The sequence below is a fragment of the Leopardus geoffroyi genome, chromosome A2 (genome assembly GCF_018350155.1).
Source record: "Leopardus geoffroyi isolate Oge1 chromosome A2, O.geoffroyi_Oge1_pat1.0, whole genome shotgun sequence".
Lineage (NCBI taxonomy): Eukaryota > Metazoa > Chordata > Mammalia > Carnivora > Felidae > Leopardus > Leopardus geoffroyi.
The window spans coordinates 14,283,899-14,303,323 of NC_059331.1; the positions used below are offsets into that span (position 1 = coordinate 14,283,899).

Below are 19,425 nucleotides of genomic sequence, written 5' to 3' on the forward strand. Positions count from 1 at the left end.
AGCTGTCCACATTTTAATGAATCCCACACTGGGCACTTAACCTGTGGGCACTGACTTCAGGGACAGGTCTGACTTCTTGTCCACAGTGAGGGTGAGATCCAGAGGCTTAGAAGGGACCCTCTCCAGCCTTGCCTCCATTTCACCCAACCAAGTCTTGGGACTGGAGTATTACTAGGGGAGCTCAGGGCAGGGGACATAGTGGGCGACAGGGGCAGACGGAGTAGAGTGGGTGGGGGCAGCCTGGGAACTCGGGAAGGTCAGGGATCAAATCTGCATGTTATAAACATCCCACTGAGACCACCTCGGGGTGCCTGGACTGGAGAAGCAAATGGAGCTCCCTCTGGTCCCTGGACACCCAAGTCTGCCCTCAGGAGACCGGCCAAAATGGGGGGAGATTGTGGGCCCCAAAAGTGGGTTGGTAAATGCCCAGCTCCTTCCTTCCTCTAGTGGGTCGAAATTGCTCGGTCAAGAGATCAAGGGACATTTATTTTTTTTTTTTAATTTTTTTAACGTTTTATTTATTTTTGAGACAGGGAGAGACAGAGCATGAACAGGGGAGGGTCAGAGAGAGGGAGACACAGAATCCGAAACAGGCTCCAGGCTCTGAGCTGTCAGCACAGAGCCCGACGCGGGGCTCAAACTCACGGACCGCGAGATCATGACCTGAGCCGAAGTCGGACGCTTAACCGACTGAGCCACCCAGGCGCCCCGGGATCAAGGGACATTTAAAAGATGAATAATGTGTCGACCGCTGCCAGCCGGCAGGTAGCACATTCAGGATTCCCAAGGGCTTCTTGCTGTAACCCAGCCTAGGGGCTTCCCCTTGTGCACAAGGCCCGACATCCAAAGGAGGTGAGGGTAAATAGCCCAGTCTGTCGCCCCTGGAGTGGAACCACATTAGGTGCGCACTCTGAGCGGTTTCCCGGGGTCCTCAGGGGTAGGGGGAGGTGGGCGGTGCTGCTCTCGAAATCACCTGCTCCCTGGCGCCCCTGCAGGGCTCTTCCCCGCCACGCCCCTCCCCCTCAATGGACTTCCTCCGGGATACCCATCCTGGAATCCTTGTCTCAGGGTAAGATTCTGGAGGAGGTACCCCAAACCGAGACAAGGCAAGGCTGAAGTCTCTTGGGAAAAGATGGGAGGACCCGGGAGTGGTGGTGGCTCTGAGCAGCGACAGACAGATAGTTTCGTCCACGGACACCAGAAGTGTTTTATTGGTGGATACACACACAGGAAAGGGAGAAAGGAACCACCCGCCCCCCCCCCCCCCGACCGTGGATCCGAACGCCAGGCCCTCACTTCGGAGGGTCGTAACTGCTGGGTCTTCTCTAAGGACGCGGGGAAGGATGCGGGGAAGGGACCCCACGTGCCCTAGCCCAGCCCCGCGTGGGAAGAAGGACCGGTGCCACCCCTGGGTCCACTACCGGGCCCAGCCGTCCGCAGTGGGCAGCCGGCGCAGGGGGGGGCCTGGCCGTAGGGGCTCTGCCAGGGGCCGGGACAGGAGCAAGGGGTAGGGGAAAGTCTTGGGAAAGTCGCCGGGGCCCCCGGGGGCTGGCGAGAGGCGCTCGGACTTGATGCTGACTGGGGGGGTCGGCGGGGAGGCGCCGCGGGTGGGGGGACCCTCTTCACCCAGGCTTCGACCCCCACTGCAGGGAGAGAGAGAGAGAGGAGAGCCATGAGCTCAGTGGGGAAAGGAGGAAAGCCAGGGAGGTGGCACGGCGTGGGCAAAGGCTCGGCAGGAGGACCTTGGGAAAGGAGTGGGTGGCGATCCCTCTTGGGGCTTCCAAAATAGCCACCATCCTCAGCAAGAACAGTCGGGAGGGGCTGAGTGTAGAACCAGAAGTGGCCACCAGGGGTCAGCTTTGGCCAGGGGCTTCAGAAGACGGAGGGACCCCCCACAGCGACCCGAATTGGGGAGGGAAGCGAGGAGAGGCAGTTAGGGTACTTACCTGGGCTGGGGAGGAGCGGCTGGGGGCCCATCACCCCTCGAGTGCTGCCAGGGAGCCAGGGTGGGGGGCTGCAGCAGGCCAGGGGGCGGCGGGGGGTCTCCCAGGCTATATTCTAGGGGGTAGGAGGAATAAACTGAGGCCCTGACCTCAGGGAGCCCTGGCCCAGCCAAGTCTGACCTATCCCGCCCACCAGTTCAGAGTTCTGGCAGGTGGGGAAATGTTGACACCCACCCCCAGCGGGCGTAAGGATGTCTCCCATGGCAGGGCAAGTAGAGGGTGCATACCTGGGGGGCCTGCGGGGAGAAAGGGGAAACTCCCCAGTGGGGGTCCCGGAGCTGTGGCAGAGCATGGACTCTGTAGGCTACCATAGAGGCCTCTCTGTGGGGAGACAGGGAAAAGGGGAAACTGAGGCCCACACCCCAGGCCATCCTGTCTTCCCCCATCAGCCCTGCCATACCTTCCCCTCACTCACTGAGGTGCTCAGTCCCCCTCGGGCCCCTGCCAGGCCGCCAGGCAGGTCCGGCCTCCGCCCATCTGCTGCCAGGTACAGGGGTGGTGGCGTCTTGTTGGCAAGGTGGCTTGGTGAGAAGAGAGGGTGTGCCAGGCCTGAAGAGCAGGAGACCCCAGAGAGAGGGCACGTGGCCTGTCATCTAATGAAGTCTGAGGTCCAGAGGTGATACACACAGACAAGCAGTGCCAGAGCCAAGATCCCCCCCTGCAAGCCTCCCTGGGACTCCCACCTCCTTCTCCCCCAGGGCCTATGCCCCATGCTCACCTGGGGGCCCAGCTTTGGGGGCTGCTGGCCGGAAAGGGGATGGGCGGCTCTGGGCCGGCAGGGCCTCCCCAAGCCCACTGGGGTCACAGCCTGGTGGGGGCAGGGCCCCATATACCATGTCCGGGCTGGGCATAGTAGGGGCTGCTGGCTGAGGGCAGAGAGGACGGGATTGGTTGGAAGCACGTGGAGATGAGGGGATTAAGTCCAAGACAGAAAATCAGGGGCCAGCCTCCACCTCTGGAAGCCTTGGTCCTCCTCCCTCTGGCCTACCCCCGTATGGCTGAAGGAGACTGTGTCTGGGGCCGTCACTTCTTGACAGGCCCAGAGCTGAAGCTTCTTTTTTTTTTTTTTTTTTTTAATTTTATTAATGTTTATTTATTTTTGAGAGAGACAGAGCATGAGCAGGGGAGGGGCAGAGAGAGACGGAGACACAGAATCCAAAGCAGGGTCCAGGCTCCGTGCTGTCAGCACAGAGCCCATTGTGGGGCTCGAACTCACGAACCCTGAGTGAAGTCAGCCACTTAACCGACTGAGCCACCCAGGCGCCCCTGGAGCTGAAGCTTCTTACTCAGCACAGACTTGGCACTGAGGAGGCTTCCCAGAGTGTTTGATGAATCAAATAAATACAGTAGGAAGGAAATGGTTGTCCATTGAACTCTTATTCATCCTTCAAAGCTGCAGCTATAATGCCTACTCCTCCAGGAAGCCTTCCCTTTCCACCTAGGCAGAGATCTGCTTCCAGACTCTAGGCTTCTTGGCCTTAGGTCCCTGTCTTAGTCTCAGCCCTAACCACTTGGGCCTAGGAGGTGAGGGAGGGCCCCTTCATAGTGGCACAGGGAGTCACTTACATAGAGCCGGGGCCGGGGCAAGGCTGGGTCACCCCCATCACCTGCCAACCTCCGCACCTTCTCTCCTGGCCCCTCAGGCCCCTCATCTGGCTCCAGCTCTGGTCCATCGAGGCCCACACCTCTCCGCTTCAGTGTCTGTGGAAAGAGGAGACAATAGGGTGACTCTCCCTCCAGCCTAGCCAGGGAACCTGGTTCTAGAGGAGAGGGGAGAGCCCTACCCATCCAGCTCTGTGGGTGGACAGGAGTGCAGGCACAGCCTGTTCCAGCCAGATCCCATTGGCCAAAACCCGAGTGCCCGATCACCCAGTCAATTCCAGAGAGGCCCAGGTTACACGGTGGGGGCTGAGATCCACCAGGACCTGCTGGCACTGTCCTAACACTCCTCCTGAATATGACCCTGGTGATTCTGTTCTGCACTCACGTGCAGCGTTGGGGCCTGGAGTGCAGTAGGTGTTTAATAAATGCTGGCAGACTGAGCACCTGAGGACAACTTTATAGGCCTTCCTGAGCTGCTTCCTCCTGGACCTGCCCATTCCTGGACCCCTGCCTCTCCTTTGACAGCTTCTCCTCACCCTCCTGAAACATTAGGGGTCCCCAGGCGCTGTCCTAGGCCTGCTGGTCTCTCCAGCTCTGTGGCTTTAGCTTCCCACCTTGCATACAAATTCCCATATCCAAAGGGACAGTGATCTTGACCATCCGCCAGTGCGCAGGCTGCTTCTGCCTCTTTCTCCTGAGGACCCAGCAGCTCAGACAAAAACACTCCTGGACTTCAGTGAGGTGGGCTTGCTCACTGGGACACTGGGACACTCGATGTGTCCTTTCAGTTCTGTTTCTGGACACCCCAAACAGGTGACAGGATTAAATGAGATGATGTGCGAAAGAGACACAGCGCAGCCCTCGATGCACAGTGACTGATGTTTTTATTTCTACTCTTCAGGCAGCTGACCCTGGGAGGGACCCTACATTACCTTGCACCTGCTTTTACCAGCAGTAAAGCCAATTTGCAACACTCATCGTTGGTGCAAACCAAGAGTCCCCAGGCTCCAAGCGAGCACAGTGAGCTGGACCTCAGGGCGCTGGGGAGGAGGGCCCCAAGGGTACCTCGAGGATATCGGTGTTGGTGCGGCTCTCGTGGGGCTCACTGTACTCTGTGTACTTCAGGAGCACGCGGTCCATGTCTGTGCTGGCATACTGGAAGAGGCGATTGGCGCTGTTGAAGATGATGAGGGCGATTTCACAGTCGCAGAGCACGCTCAGCTCATAGGCCTTCTTCATCAGCCCAAACTTCCGCTTGGTAAATGTCACCTGGACCCAGGACCCACAGGCAGAGTGGGAGAAGACATGGATTTGGGGTGGCATGGGGGAGACAGAGGGGCCTCACTACTCCCTGAGTAGGCCTTACGATCCCGAGAGCACACGAGTTGGGGACAGGGGCAGTGGGAGAGAGAGAGAACTTAATAAGCAGTCTCCAGGCTCCGTGCAGAGCTCGATCGATGCAGGGCTCGATCCCATGACCCTGGGATCGTGACCTGAGCTGAAATCAAGAGTCAGAAGCTCACCCGCCCGCGCCACCCAGGCGCCCCTCAACCTGGCAAACTCCTACTGGTGCTTCAAAGACCCAGCCCAAATGTCCTCTCCTTTTGGGAAGTTTTCCTTGGTCTCTAGGACAGAGCCTACGTTCTCTCTCTGAGCTTCCTCGGGTCTGTGCCTCCCTCTGGACCAGCCCTGTGCGTTGGGTGTGTTTGTGTCCAGTTCCATCTCTCCTATGACTGGGGCTTCAGTCATCAGGGAGAATAAATGAGTAAACCATCATGAAAATGAGCAAATGCTACATTTCAAACTGCGGACACCACATCAAGTTTCCCCCAATCCCCTGTAGCTCCCCCAGATGGCTGTATCCCCTGTAGCTCCCCCTTTGCCCAGGCTGTATCCACTGCCAAGAATGCCTTTCCCCTGACCACTGTTGTGCCCACTGAACTCACCTGCCGATTCCTTTGGTCCAGAATGCGTGAGATCTGGATTTTTTTCCTCCCCATTGTCCCAGGCTTGGTGGAGAGAACTTGGCCTTGGGAGGAAGGAAAAGAGGACAGAGTGGGTACAGGAGAGAGTGAGACCAGGCATCCAGCCTCCCCTCTGTCTTCCACCTGCATCCGCCAAGCACTGAGGGGAGGATGTTGGGGGAAATCAAGGCAGGCTGGGTCACTTCCACAGCCCCCACCCTCAACCAGCCCAGGATAGAGTACATGCTCAGTGAACACCTTTGGACCAACTCCACACGAAGAGAAGGCTGACCAAGGGCAAAAGACAGAGGCACAGGGGCGCCCGGGTGGCTCAGTTGGTTGAGCGTCTGACTTTGGCTCAGGTCATGATCTCATAGTTCATGAGTTCGAGCCCCACATCGGGCTCTCTGCTGTCAGCAAGGAGCCTGCTTTGGATCCTCTGTCCCCCTGTCTCTCTCTGCCTCCCCCCCCCCCACCTGCGCACATGCTCTCTCTCTGTCAAAAAAGAATAAATATTTTAAAAATTAAAAAAGAGAAAGTTATCCTCTTTAAAAAAAAACAACTTTGAAGTTTATTTATTTATTTATTTATTAACATTTATTTACTTTTGAGACAGAGAGAGACAGAGCATGAATGGGGGAGGGTCAGAGAGAGGCAGGGAGACACAGAATCCAAAACAGGCTACAGGCTCCGAGCTGTCAGCACAGAGCCTGATGCAGGGCTCGAACTCACGAGCAGTGAGATCATGACCTGAGCCGAAGTCGGACGTTTAACCGACTGAGCCACCCAGGTGCCCCTGAAGTTTATTTATTTAGAGAGAGACAGAGTCAGCACAAGTAGGGGAGGGACAGAGAGAGAGGGAGACAGAGAATCCCAAGCAGGCTCCACACCATCAGCATGGATCCTGACACGGGGCTCAAACTCACGAAATTGTGAGATCCCACCCGAGCCGAAATCAAGAGTTGGACACTTAACCAACTGAGACACCCAGGCGCCCTGAAAGTTATCCCTCTTAAAAAACAAAACAACAACAAAGAGAGAGAGAGAGAGAGAGAGAGAGAGAGAGAGAGAGAGAGAGAGAGAAAGAGTTACAGATGCCCCGCCCCTACCTCTAAAACACAAGCTGGTAATTGTAGGACCTCCAGGGAGCCTGACCTCCCTGCGCCCCCCTGTGTGTGCAGTGGGGATAACAGTGTCATGATCAGCCCAGTGTTGTCAGGAGATAAAATAAAGTAGCCCATGCGAGGCATTCAGATCTGCCCGACACACAGGTGCCACATAAGCACCGCTATTACGAATACTGGCAACAGCCTAAAAGACCTTGACAGGCCAGGTTGGAGGGACCTCCGATGCTGATATCTGGCGGCTCTAAGGATACATTGTTCACTGAATCACTAACCCTGAGCCACTGGAAGAAAGCCTGGTCCCCACATTGGACACCTTTAACTCATTCAATCCTATAACAGCTCCCCAACAAGCAAGATTGAGGGCTGTGGTTACAAGTAAACACATATTTAAACATTGCATTGAGAGTAGAAAAAAGACTAGAAGGAAATACACAAGATAGGAGTCACTGCTGGGTGGAAATTTATGGGTGAATTTTCCCTCCTTTTTTAAAAAGTTGGCATGCGATCACACAACCTAAAATTAACCATTTTAAAGTGTGCAATTCAGGGGCACCTGGGTGGCTTGGTTAAGCATCTGACTCTTGATCTTGGCTCAGGTCATGATGTCACCATTCGTGAGTTCAAGGCCCCCTTTGGACTCTGCACTGAGCATGGAGCCTTCTTGGGATTCTCTCTCTCTCTCTCTCTCTCTCTCTCTCTCTCTCTCTCTCTCTTTCCCTCTTCCTCTGCCCCTCCCACACTTGTGCGTGCTCTCTCTCTCTCTCTCTCTCGCTCTCAAAATAAATAAATAAACTTAAAAAAAAGTTCCTTCTAGGGGCACCTGGGTGGCTCACTCGGTTGAGCATCCAACTTCAGCTCAGGTCATGATCTCATGGTTTGTGAGTTTGAACCCTGCATCAGGCTCACTGCTGTCAGAGAAGAGCCTGCTTCGGATCCTCTGTCCCCCTCTCTCTGCCCCTCCCTTGCTCATGCTCTCTCTCTCTCTCTCTCTCCCTCTCTCTCTCTCTCTCAAAAATAAACATTGAAAGAAAAATACCTTCTAAAGTGTGCAATTCAGTGGCATTTAGGGCATTCACAGTGTTGCACAACCACCACCTCCAGGTGGTTCCAGAAATTTTTGATCCCCCAAAAGGAGACCCCATGCCTATTAGCACTCACTCCCCATGTCCCTCCCCCAGCCCCTGTCAAGCACTAATCTACTTTCTGTCTGTATGGATTTGCCTGTTCTGGACATTTCATGTAAGTGGAATCATACAATGTGTGGCCTTTGGTGTCTTTTTTCTTCCCTTTTTGATTTTCTGAATTTTCTAACTTTCCCCTCTCTTATTCTTAAAAGAATAACAGGTTGGGGTGCCTGGGTGACTTAGTCGGTTAAGTGCCCAATTTTTTATTTCAGCCCACGTCATGATCTCATTCATGGTTGTGAAACTGAGCCCTACGTCCTGGGCATCGAATCTGCTTAAGATTCTCTCTTTCTCCTTCTCCCTCTGCCCCTCTGCTGCTGTCTCTCTCACTCTCTCTCTTTCTTAAAAAAAAAAAAAATTATTTATTTATTCATTGATTTATATGTAACAGGTGGGAAGAGGTCTGGACAACCAGAAAAGACCTCAAGTTTGGAGCCCAGACAAGGGTTTGGGCCCGAGTTCTGCTTGAGAGAAACCTTGGAACGTTCTCATGAGGACCTTGAATCTCCCTGCTTAAGGGTGAGAATGGGTAGGCCTTCCCCAGTGCTCCCCATTCAGCAGGGGTGCTGGGAACAAAGGAGTCACATTGCCCATAGTGGGGCACTCACCCCACTCTACAGCCACCCCACGGCATCCCAGACCCCCTCCACCAACTCTATGACCGCATGACCTCCCAGCCCCTCTCATGTCACGGGTGACTGAGGCTTCAGGTGAGTGGCGTGCCCAGGGTCAGGTAGGTGGGCCTGTGCTCAGGTCCCAGACGGCCTCTGACCCACTTGGCAGTCCTCAGCAAGGGAAGCCTCTCCCTAGGCCTCAGTTTGCTGTTCTGTGGTTGGGCAGGGTATAAAATGCAGAGCACCTGATACAAGGCCTGGGAATGAGCTCTCGGGAAGTGGAGGAAAATGTGGGTCCATCTCCAGGAGCAGCCATACCTGCTTCCCAGACTCCGCTCTCAGGAGTTTGGGCAGGACCCTCAGAGTCCCAGGGCCCAGGAGTGCTAGACACTGTCATATGCGGCCTGCTGTGTGACCCTAGGTGTGCCCTCCACTCTCTCTGGTCTGTGTCTCTGAGAAGTCACAACTATGCAGAGCCAGGACCCATGGGAGCCCCAGCCCCGGCCCCCTAGCTCCAACTTGACTTGCTAAATTTAACTTCCCAGGCTAATTTTAATCCCCGGCCGGAATCGGGTGCGTTCCCACGACTGGGACATGTTGCCCCCGCCCTGACAGGTCCCTGGGGACCGGAGGGGGGCACTGGTCCGGAGGTCCTGGTGCCAAGGTGGCTCCGGAAATGTCCCCGTGCCTGGGGTCCCATGAGAACAAGGGACTTAGACGTGAGTCTCTGGGCCTGGAAGATTCGAATCTTGACCCTTTTCAGAATGGACCCTTTCCTCTCCGTCCCCAGTTTAGACAAGGACGTCCTGGCCAGGGCAGAGTTCACATGACGAGGGAGCCCCAAGAGCCAGAAGGCCGGGGTTGGCGGGGGGAGTGGGGGTCTCTTTGCACTGAGACTCAAAAGCGGAGACAGGAAGTGAGTTCCATTTAGAAGCAAGAGCAGGTACAAAGGCCCTGAAGGACACACTAACAAGGAGGCCAGGAGGAGAGGCCATAGACGCAGGGCCTCTCTGGGTCCTCTGAGCTGTGAGGAGGACTGTGGGTTTTGGTCTAAGAGTGACAGAGGGCTCTGAGAGGGTTCTGAGCAAAAAGGGATGGAGGTTTGATTTATCATTTAAGAACTTTAGCCACAGCTGCCATGGAGAGCAGGACTGTTGGAAGCCGGGCTAGAGACGGCAGGAGACTTGAGGAGTAGACCAGGACTGTGTCCATCTGGGCAGAGGCAGGGGGTGAGGCCCCCTCTGTCCTAGGCTGGCATCATACGCTTTAAGTCACTGTGCTCCAGGGGTCTTTGGTTCCTCCGGATGCCACCAGACCCTATGGCATCTCTGGGGCCAGGCCTGACAGATGCCGGTGGGCTTATGCAGGGCTTTGACTCTTCTGAGTCTTGTGATCCTGAAACCCCCAATCCTCACCCAAGAACCAAAGTCATCTCCATTCTGGCCCTTAAGGGATCTACCCAACACACAGCTCTGATCATACCCCTTCCTGCTCACACACTCTCCGTGGCTCCCCTCTGCCCTCAGGGGAAAGTTCTAGTCCCCAGCCTGGCATTTGAGGCTCTGCCCCAATCAACCCCTGCCCATCTTAATCTACCTTCAATGAAATGACTCTGCTTGGAAAGCCCTTTTTTCACTTGGCCAACTCCTATTCACACTTCAAAACCCAGCTCAAAACATTTATTCCTCCATGAAGCCCTCCCTGCCCTCCCTCTGGATTCCTACAGCTCTCGAAGTTTCCCTCCAGTTTTGACCCCATGGAGCTAGGGGTATGTATATCCGGCTCTGTCTCCCTCAGACTGGAAGCCCCTCATAACCAGATTTAGTGAATGGAGCAGGTCAAGAGAGACTCTGAACTCCCCCCAGCTTCCCTCAACAACTTCCTCTCAGACTCCCCCAGCTGACTCCCTACCCAGAAATACATGGGCATGCAAATCCAGTCACTCAGCGTTGACCTGTCTCAAGCCCAGGTGTGAAGGGCCAGCCAAGGAATGCGGAGGCGGAAGGCCCAGGGTGTGCATATATATTTGTACTCACATGCAAATCCCCACTGAGCCGCAGACAGACCCGGTGGCCTGGTCTCCAGATGTTGGCGTGATCGGAACTGCTGGGGGGAGGTGGCAGCACATGCTGAATGTGCCAGGCACGAGGGGGGAGGCCTCTTCTGGGCACACATTCCCCACCCCCACCCCCCAAAAGATATCCCGCCAGAAAGCAGAGAGCTTGTAACATCTGCCCAGCAGAGAAGCAGAGAAATGGACCCATTGACCTGGGAATGGAGCAGCGAAGGAAGGTCAGGAGAAACCCAAGAAGGCATCTCAGAGGAGGAGGCATGTAGTTGGGCCTTGGTGGACAGGCTGGATGGGGGCCTGAGCAGATGGGCAGGGGGTGGGCATTTGAAGCCGAGGGTCCAGCACCTCCCTCCCTTTTTCTTCACATCCTCATATGAAATATCAACCATGTGCCAACCACTGTAATAAGCTGACCACAAAGGAAGTAGAAAGTTTAAGTAGACCAATGACCATAGAAGATTAGAAAAGTGACATGAGACCTACCATTAAAAGGATAACAGGAAAAAAAAAAAAAAAAAAAAAAAAAAAAGGACAACAGGACCAGATGGTCTTAAAGGTTCTTTTATCAAACCTCAAGGAAGAGGCAAGTGCAATGTAATTTAAACTAACTCAGACCTTTGCAAACAATGGGAATCGCCCCAGTCATTTTTATGAAACTATCGCATGTCAGAACCCGACTAAGTCCAAATCAAGAGAAGCATTGACCCTGAAAGGGGTGAGCCAGGGATTTCAGAAAAGACCTCTCCGAAGAGGTGAGATTGGAGCCAAGACCTGAAGCACGAGAAAGAGACAGCCAAGCAAGGGAAGAGCCAGTAGCGGGAAGGGTCATCGAGGGGGAAGGGTGTTCCTGGCAGGGGGAACTCCAAGGGCAAAAGTCTGCAGCAATCATGAGTTTGGCACTTTAAAGAAATCGTAGAAGACTGTATGGCTGGACAGCATGGCAGTGGGGAGAGGGAGAGAGGTGGTGGTGGGGAAGACTGCAGGGGTGAAGACTGCAGGCTTTACTCCGAGGTCAATGAAGAGCCATGGAGAGTTTGGGGGCACAGGATATAATTTTACAGTTGTAAAAATCCCCGTGCATTCTCTTACATTGCTGGTGGGAAAGGAAAGGGGTAGAGCCACTCTGGAAAGCTATCTGGCATCTGCTAAAGCTGAAGATACATCTTCCCTGTGACCCAGCGATCTCTCTCCTCAGTATTCACCCAAGAGAAATGGATCCATATTTTACCAAAGGACAACACCGACAAGAGTGTTTTCAGTAGCTTCATTCATCATGGCCCCAAGCTGGAACCCGCCAAATGCCCTCAATGGGAGAATCAGTTCGTACTTTCTGGTAGATTCTATGATGGACTACTACACAGCACGGTAAAAGGATGCACTCCAGATCCACGCCACCACACAGGTGAATCTCTCAGACCACACGCTGATTCAACAATGCTGGACTGGACAGAGGGGACGCACTGTTTAATTCCATTTATGTGCAGTTCTAGAGTAGGCAAAGCTCACAATGATGAACGTCACACAGTGGCCATCCCAGGCAGGGTGCCATGACAGAGCAGTGGGAGTTTCAGGGGTTCCTCCCTGGTCCAGAGTCCGGGTACACAGACGTGTTTAGTTTGTGCCAATGTATTAACCCTACTCCAATGATTTGTGCATCTTTCTCTCTATGATTTATCTCAACCAAAAGATTTTTTTTTCTAAAGCTTCTCCTGCTCATGACTGCTGTGGGGAGTAGCGTCTAATAAGGAGGACGAGGAAAGGCCCGGACAGGTGTCCAGTGGGAGACATGAGGCCTGAACCAGGACGGGGGCAGAAGTGGAAGAATTGCTTGGCAATCAAAGGGCCAGGACGCACTGGTGGCACGCTTGTGGGGGGAGGGGGAGGAGCCCAGGGTCCCAGGCCCGAGCACTGTGCAGGGGAGGGCGGAGAGGACAAAGGAAGATTTCATGAGGGCCTGGTGGTCACTAAGTCAATCAACAAACACCTCTGGGGTCCTTTGGGCCGTAGACTGTCACCTCCCAGGCCTGGCAAGATTATTTAGCACTTTGGTGATAGAGATATGGGGCTGAGGAAGAATGCCACCCTCCCACGGATGGTTCACCCGTGGCAGTCTCCCCAGCGGGGGGCTCAGTTTTCTCACCTGTAAATGGGGGTGAGAATCCTTCTGCCACCAGTTGGGGAGAAGCAGATGGTGGATGGCTCTGCTGACCTTATCTTCTGGCCTTCCAGAAGCCAGAAGGAAAAAGGGCCGGGCCTTGGAACTGGGGGCGCTGAGTCAGCATGCCATCTTGCAAGACCACAGCAACACTCACACGGTGACACGCTGGGTGACATCGAGCCCCCATTTCCTCCCCCCATAAAATGGGTCACAGAATCCTGACCTCAAAGGCCTTGAGGCAAGCGTTTGAGAGAACAGATCAGGGGTCCATCAAGTTCCCCTTCTTGGTTCCCAGTGGGGCTTTAACGAGGGGACGAGTGGCGAGTCACACTGCCAGACCCCTGAGCCCAGAGGCCACAGCTTGGTGGGGCACCCGCACCGGGAAAGGAGGGGAGGAAAGGAGAAGTGAGAGGCAGGTGGGTGGCGGGGGGGGGGGGGGGGGGAGGTGAGGGCCCGCGGGGACGCGGCGAAGCGGGGAGGGGGCGCTGCTCCTGGGTGGCTGCAGCGAATCAGGCCTGCGGCCCCGCCTCACGCAACCCAGGCAGTGGTTTCATCACCTGCTCCCCAAGTACCTCATTACAGGCAACAGGAAGAGCCCCTTGGAAATCCGGGACACCCCCCCCCCCATCTCTTGAGGGCTCAAGCAGTTCTGACCCCAGCTGCCAGCGACCCTCCCCTCCCCAGCAGGGGCCCTGGGTCCGCCTCCTACCCTGGGGGCCTAGGGAGATGGTGCCCCAAGTGGGGGGCCTCTGTGGGTGACCTAGAGGCTGGCTCAGCCCACAGTGGTCCCTGAGGGTAGGTGGGTTCTGGCAGTGACTCTGGTGTGGCCAAACTTCTGTGGGCCTCAGTTTCCTCCACCAGAAAATGGGGAGAGTCAGAGCCAGTGAGCTCGGGGACAAGGCTTCACAGTAGGGGGTCTATACATGCCCTTCCCTCCTACCCTGCCCGGGGAGCTTTTCTGGTCACTGGGCCCTGACCTTCGGTCATCTCTACTCAGCCCTGGGAGGTGCCCAGATCAGAGCAAGGGTCCTAGGCAGATCCAGGCAGGAGGACTGAGGAACAGGGACGCAGGGATAAAGCCCATTCCTCAAATGGACAGATGAGCGTAGGGAGATTCCATACCTAAGGAGACCCCCAAACACATGCAGAGCCCCTCAAAATCCACAGATGCTTAAAACATATACAGATCTGGGGGCGCCTGGGTGGCTCAATCGGTTGAGTGTCCAACCAGCTCAGGTCATGATCTCACCATTCGTGAGTTCGGACCAGGCATTGGGCTCACGGCTGTCAGCGCAGAGCCCGCTTTGGATCCTCTGTCCCCCTCTCTCTCTGCTCCTCCCCTCCTCACACTCTCTCAAAAAGTAAACATTAAAAACAAAACATATACACATCTCCTGGACACACATATCACCTTCAAACACATGTGGATCACTCCATGCAAAAGTCCCCCGAAACGCACGCAGTCCATAATAAATGCAGACCCCCCCCAAACCCATACAGCTATCCAAACACACATATTCCCAAAAGACACCCAGATCACCGTGTATATGCAGACCCCCAAATACACACAGACCTCTCCAGTCACACACACTGAGACCACAACACATTCCAGTTCTCCAAGTGCGCACAGACTCCCAAATATGCACAGACACCCCCAAACATACCATGCCCCCCCAGTACAGGCATGCTTGTCGTCCATTTCCCATAGATGCCAGACACACGTAGGGCCCCCATACCTCCGGTGGTATTGCCCAACCTCCTGGCTTCTTGAGGAAGAGTGGTCAGCAGCTCCAGGGGAGAGATGGGGGTTGGGGAGTCTGTGGGAAGTGAGCGTCTGTGGGGGGCACGTATATGGACGCTTCATGAGAGTCACCAGCTATATCGGTGCACGAGGCAGGTGACTGTATGGATCTTCATGGTGTTCCTGGGAACTGTGGGGGGTCTAGGGGTGTGGTATGTCACCCACAGGTGGCTCTGAATCCCAGAAACTGAGAATGTTCCAGTTGGAGAAGGCCCCTTATGGTCCTTTGTCCATAGGTCCCTTTGGCACCCATAGGGGAACTGAGGCCCAGCGGCGTCCCTCAGACCTCGCCTCCCCCAGTCTTCTCCTTAAGGGGCCCACTGTGGCCATGTGCTGAGAGGGTTGTGGCTGTAGGCCTGGCCAGATGAGGGTTCGATTCCTGGCTCCACGCATATTCGTTGCCTGGCATGTTCTGAGCCTTAGTTTCCCCATTTGTACTACGAGTCCCTGGGAACTCCCCAGGTGCCCACTACCCGTCCTTCCTCTTTAGAAAGGCCTCATCTACCAGCAAATACCCAGTACACCTTCTGTCCCTTTTCGGGCACCTGACACACCAGCCCCAAACAGACCTGCTACATTCCCATCACTAGGCCTTTGCCCAGGCTGGCCCTCCCCCCCCGCCCCCCCGGGAAAGCCCTTGTCAGGTTTGAGGAGATACCTCATATCCTTTGAAACCAGGCAAAAATCCCTTTTTCTGGAGGAGCCAATTTTCCCAGGAGAGATTCATCTCTCCCTGAGGCTCTTAGCCCCACCAGATAGTTTTTGTGCTTCGTTGTTACTTTCTGTGATGATCATGTCACCCTAGCATGTTCACTCAGCGCGGGCAGGGTGGAGCCTTCCCAGGGCCCTGCACACAGTAGGCCCCCAGGCACCCTTCCTTGAATGAACGAGCCAACTGCTTAACAAATGGAAGAAACCCGTTCAGTTTTCTTTCAAACACCTTGTGGCCCACAAGACAAATTTGAGCCCCACCCCCTACCAGTTTGAGACCCTTGCTCTGACGGCCAACAGCACAACCCCCCACTGGAGGTGCTCAAGTGCCTCTCAGGCCAAGGTACGACTGTCCATTTGGGAAGGAAACCATGTCCTTCATCTGCCAAGAAGGCCAGTTTCTCTGTCACCGTCACTGCGAATGGAAGCCCACCACTCCCTCCTACCTCCCCAAGGGGCTTGGGTCCCTAAACCCCTGGAGCCGAGAGAGACTCTACATTCAGAACCCAACTTCCTGTCCCAGATTGGAGTCCAGGGTCACCCAAAGCACCCAGTGATGTCCCCGAGCCATAGGAGCAACTGCAGGGAGAGCCCAAGATTTCTCTCTTTGTTCCAGAGAAAGAGCTCCCCATGGGAACCCCAGAAATTCATCCCCTGAGGCCAAGGCCTCCCTGCTTGGGAAATTAACACATGTGTCAGCTCTGAGCGGAAGGGACTCAGCCTACAGACTGACAGACCTGAGATGTAGTCATCAAGGACCCAAAGATGGGGTCTTGGGGCATCCCTGGTCTCCACTCTCTTCCCCCAGAAATGTCTGAGAGCCCACCAGGTGCACGGGACACAGGGGTAGGGAGTGAACAGACCCAGCCTGACTTCCTCCATTGCCCAGTCCTATAGGAGAGGTGACAACAGACGCATAATCCTTTCAGAGACAGAGGCCTTCAAGGAAGAAATTCAACAGGGGGAAGGAGTAGGGGTAGGTGGCAGGGGAGGGAACTGCTTTGGGCCTTTCTGAAATGGGGGTCCTCAAGGACGAGAGGACATCAGCCATGTCAGGATGTGGGGGAGGGACTGCCTGGTGGAAGAAATGGCAGGTGCAAAGGACCTGAGGTGGGAGCATGCTGGTCAGGTTCCAGGTGCAGGGGAAGTCAGTGTGACTAAAGCACAGTGAACGAGGGGCACTACATGGGGCCTCAAGGGTGGGGATGAGAGGGTGGACTGCAGAGCAATGGGGAGTCATGGAGGGTGCATGAGCAGGCGAGGGCTGTGGTCTGATTCAGGATTTTCAGAAGACCCCATGGCTGCTGTGGGGAGAAGTCCTGTCAGGGCAGGAGACCAGGACAGCAATTGGTTGGAGACAGTGGGTGCTGTGGGTGTGGAAAGTGGACAGAAGCAGGCCTGTGCCCATGGCAGTGACCCCTTGTGCCAACCCTCCTCAGTTGCTCCCTTCTGAGGGCCCTGCCTTGACCCCGGGCAAACCTGGACCTGGAGGAGATCAGGCCAGGAAAGCTGACAGGCCTGAGGCCTCCTTGGCCCTGGTAGAGGGTGGGGTGATGGTGGGGGGCCTAGATGGGGCTCACAGGTACCTCCACTTGTCACAGTTCAGACGTCACCTCCTATTATTGAGCGCCTACTGTCTGCCCAGGCCCACATGCCACCTCATTTACACACAGGACCTGCCTGACCCACAGACAGCCCAGTGAAGCGGAGATTGCTATCCCCGTTTTACAGAGGAGGAGCCCGTCTTTCCCGGGCCACACAGAGAGACCCCCAGATTCTCACTCCAGCCTGGGCTTGAGCCCTGGGGCTATCCGGCTGTAGCCCAAACTCGCCACCCCTGCATGGTCTGGGAAGTGAGCCTGGAGCACTGTTGGGATCCTAGACACTCATTCCTCGGCCTGAAGATGACCGGGAATCCTCACAAGCTCCCAGGGCACGGGCCCAGGAAGACCCTTTTGGGGGTTGAGAAATGGGACCCAACCTCTGTGTGTACCTCACAGGGATTCAAGGGCCAGGGTTGGGGTGAGCTCTCTGACCCCAAATGGGATCTCAGTGTATGATAAATCCTCTCTGAAAAATGACATCTGTGCATATGTGCCTCAAATCTTCTGGAAGGCCAGACCCCTAACATTTCTACACTCCTTGCATCTGAGTTGGGGGTCCCTTTCCCCTCTTAATTTGCATCTTCCATATGTCTGCCCGGTTGGGTAATGATTTAATGAAATAAATCATTAGTTGGAGATAGGATGTAAAACTGAGCTCAACTTGCTCAGGTCACAGGGGCAGCCACAGAGCTCAGAGAGGGGCAGTGATCTGTCTGAAGTCACAAAGAGAGGAGTGAGAGAAGGCTGGGCCCCTCGCTCCTGGATTTTATTCTTTTGCAGTGGCCCAGGAATAGCATTGAGCCTATCTTTTTTCTGAGGGGCCTGAATGTCTCCACCTGGCCTCAGTCTTCCCTCCCTGCAAAGTGGGGGCTTCAGACCAAATAAGCAGCTTCCGACTCTTGAAGGTGAGGCCCTGGGCCCTAAATGTTCTGAAATTCCATTCCCTGGAATCCAAGGTTCACTCCTTGACTCAGACAGGCAGTGGTAGGCAGACAGGGGGACAGGATGGAGAAAGGCTGACTTCTCCCAAAGTCCCTTTGACCTTCGTAATCAAACTCCACACACTTGTCTTTCCAACTCTAAATACTGTTTTGAACCCACTTTCTTTTACCCCAATAGTCTGAAAATTCTTATCACTGGATGCCAAATGTCCAGAGGTCCTGACCTTCCCGAGTGGGGATTCTAGGCCAGGACAAGCATGAGGCCTCAGCTATTTCTGACTTCTCAAGTCAGCAACAAAGGGACTGGGGATAGCCAGGTAGATCGGTCGGCCCTGTCTGCAGCCCTGGACCCTGAGAGAGGCGGAGGGGGGTGGGAGGAGCGTAACTGCAAAAGTAACACTTTCATGTCAGCTTGTCATGTGCTGACAGTCTCGCAGGGCTGTGACTATAGTTCCTGTACCCATTTCCCAGATGGGACAACTGAGGCACAGGAAAGAGGGTGACCCAGGCAGCTGTGATCCCCCACCCAGGGCTCCACACACCCTATCCTGCCCCCAGCCATACAGGCACCCCATGGGCCCAGCTGAGGCCCCGCATTCTCCTCGTGAAGCTCAAATCCCACGGGGCAAGCAAGGGTCATGGCAGTCACAGGCACACATGCATGGTTATGCCACACGCAGGTCTGGGGCAGTGACACAAAAGGGCACAGCCATAGCAGGAAGGCACCGGGCTGTGTACAGGGGCTTGGAGGGCATGCAAAGGAGTGCATCCCAGGAGAGGAGGACACTCCAGCTCACAGACCAGACATACAGCTCACAGACACATACAGGGGCTCATGGCCCCCCAGTTCCCCAAATGACATCAAAACCCTCAGACACAGGCCCCTTGGGCATACAACCTCTCAGAAACATAGCCCTTGGACTCACAATCCTTTGGACACACCCTCCCCCTCGAACACACCCCTCCGACTCACACCCTTTGGACACATAGCCTCTCAGGACACACAACCTCTCAGACTCACATCCTAGGACGCACATCTCTTAGACACACAACTCTCCAGCACACAGCAGCACACTTGGACCTCCAAACCCAACCCAAACCACAGATGCCGTTCTAAAGACACCACACAAACCTTGGCCCGACGCGACACGCACCTGCTGGGCCTGGGCCCTCTGGACGCTCAAGTACCAGCCGGGCAGCAGCAGCGCAGAGCTCGGAGCGCAGGGCGGCCACAGGTGCCTTCGGGACGGGCGGCCCCGCCCCCTCGGGAGCTGATTGGGTGGGGTGGGGATCATTTGTATATAGGGCGCGTTCATGAGCCGTGATGGGCGGGCACTCGGGCGCGTCCCCGCCCCGGGAGTTCTGGGCACTCGGATTCAGACCCCGGAAGACGCGGAAATGGGGAGGGAGTGTAATGAAGAAAGGAGACCGGAGAGGGGGCTGGATCAGACCCGCCAGACTTCCCCCACCCTCACTAGGCGCCTGTGACCTTACTACTGTGACCCTGGCGCTAAATCGGACCTTGTCACTAATTTGGACCACGGCTAGCCCCAACTCTAGACTTATTCTAAACTGAGTGAAACACAACTCTGACCCAAGACCCTGAAGGCCCCAGAGACGGAGCCCTTCTCGAAGCTAACATTGA

The 19,425-nt window shown here is 55.3% G+C and overlaps 1 protein-coding gene across 6 annotated transcripts; it reads right to left on the bottom strand.

The window, feature by feature from the left end:
- Positions 1-674: 674 nt before the first annotated feature.
- Positions 675-19,035, bottom strand: MEF2B (myocyte enhancer factor 2B). 6 transcript variants are annotated; one of them, XM_045492520.1, is made up of 10 exons: positions 18,935-19,033; positions 12,706-12,819; positions 5,552-5,634; positions 4,671-4,874; positions 3,570-3,704; positions 2,722-2,869; positions 2,419-2,552; positions 2,231-2,324; positions 1,947-2,058; positions 1,272-1,643 (listed from the first exon to the last, which is right to left on the bottom strand). In XM_045492520.1, exons 3-10 carry the CDS (start codon positions 5,603-5,605, stop codon positions 1,418-1,420), a joined length of 1,107 nt encoding a protein of 368 aa, XP_045348476.1. In that variant the 5' UTR covers positions 5,606-5,634; positions 12,706-12,819; positions 18,935-19,033; the 3' UTR covers positions 1,272-1,417. The 6 variants fall into 6 exon arrangements, with proteins under 6 accessions (XP_045348473.1, XP_045348476.1, XP_045348474.1 ...); XM_045492518.1 differs by lacking the exon at positions 12,706-12,819 and adding an exon at positions 10,531-10,597 and having other exon boundaries at positions 3,627-3,704; positions 18,935-18,982; XM_045492515.1 differs by lacking the exon at positions 12,706-12,819 and adding an exon at positions 10,531-10,597 and having other exon boundaries at positions 18,935-18,981.
- Positions 19,036-19,425: the final 390 nt, after the last annotated feature.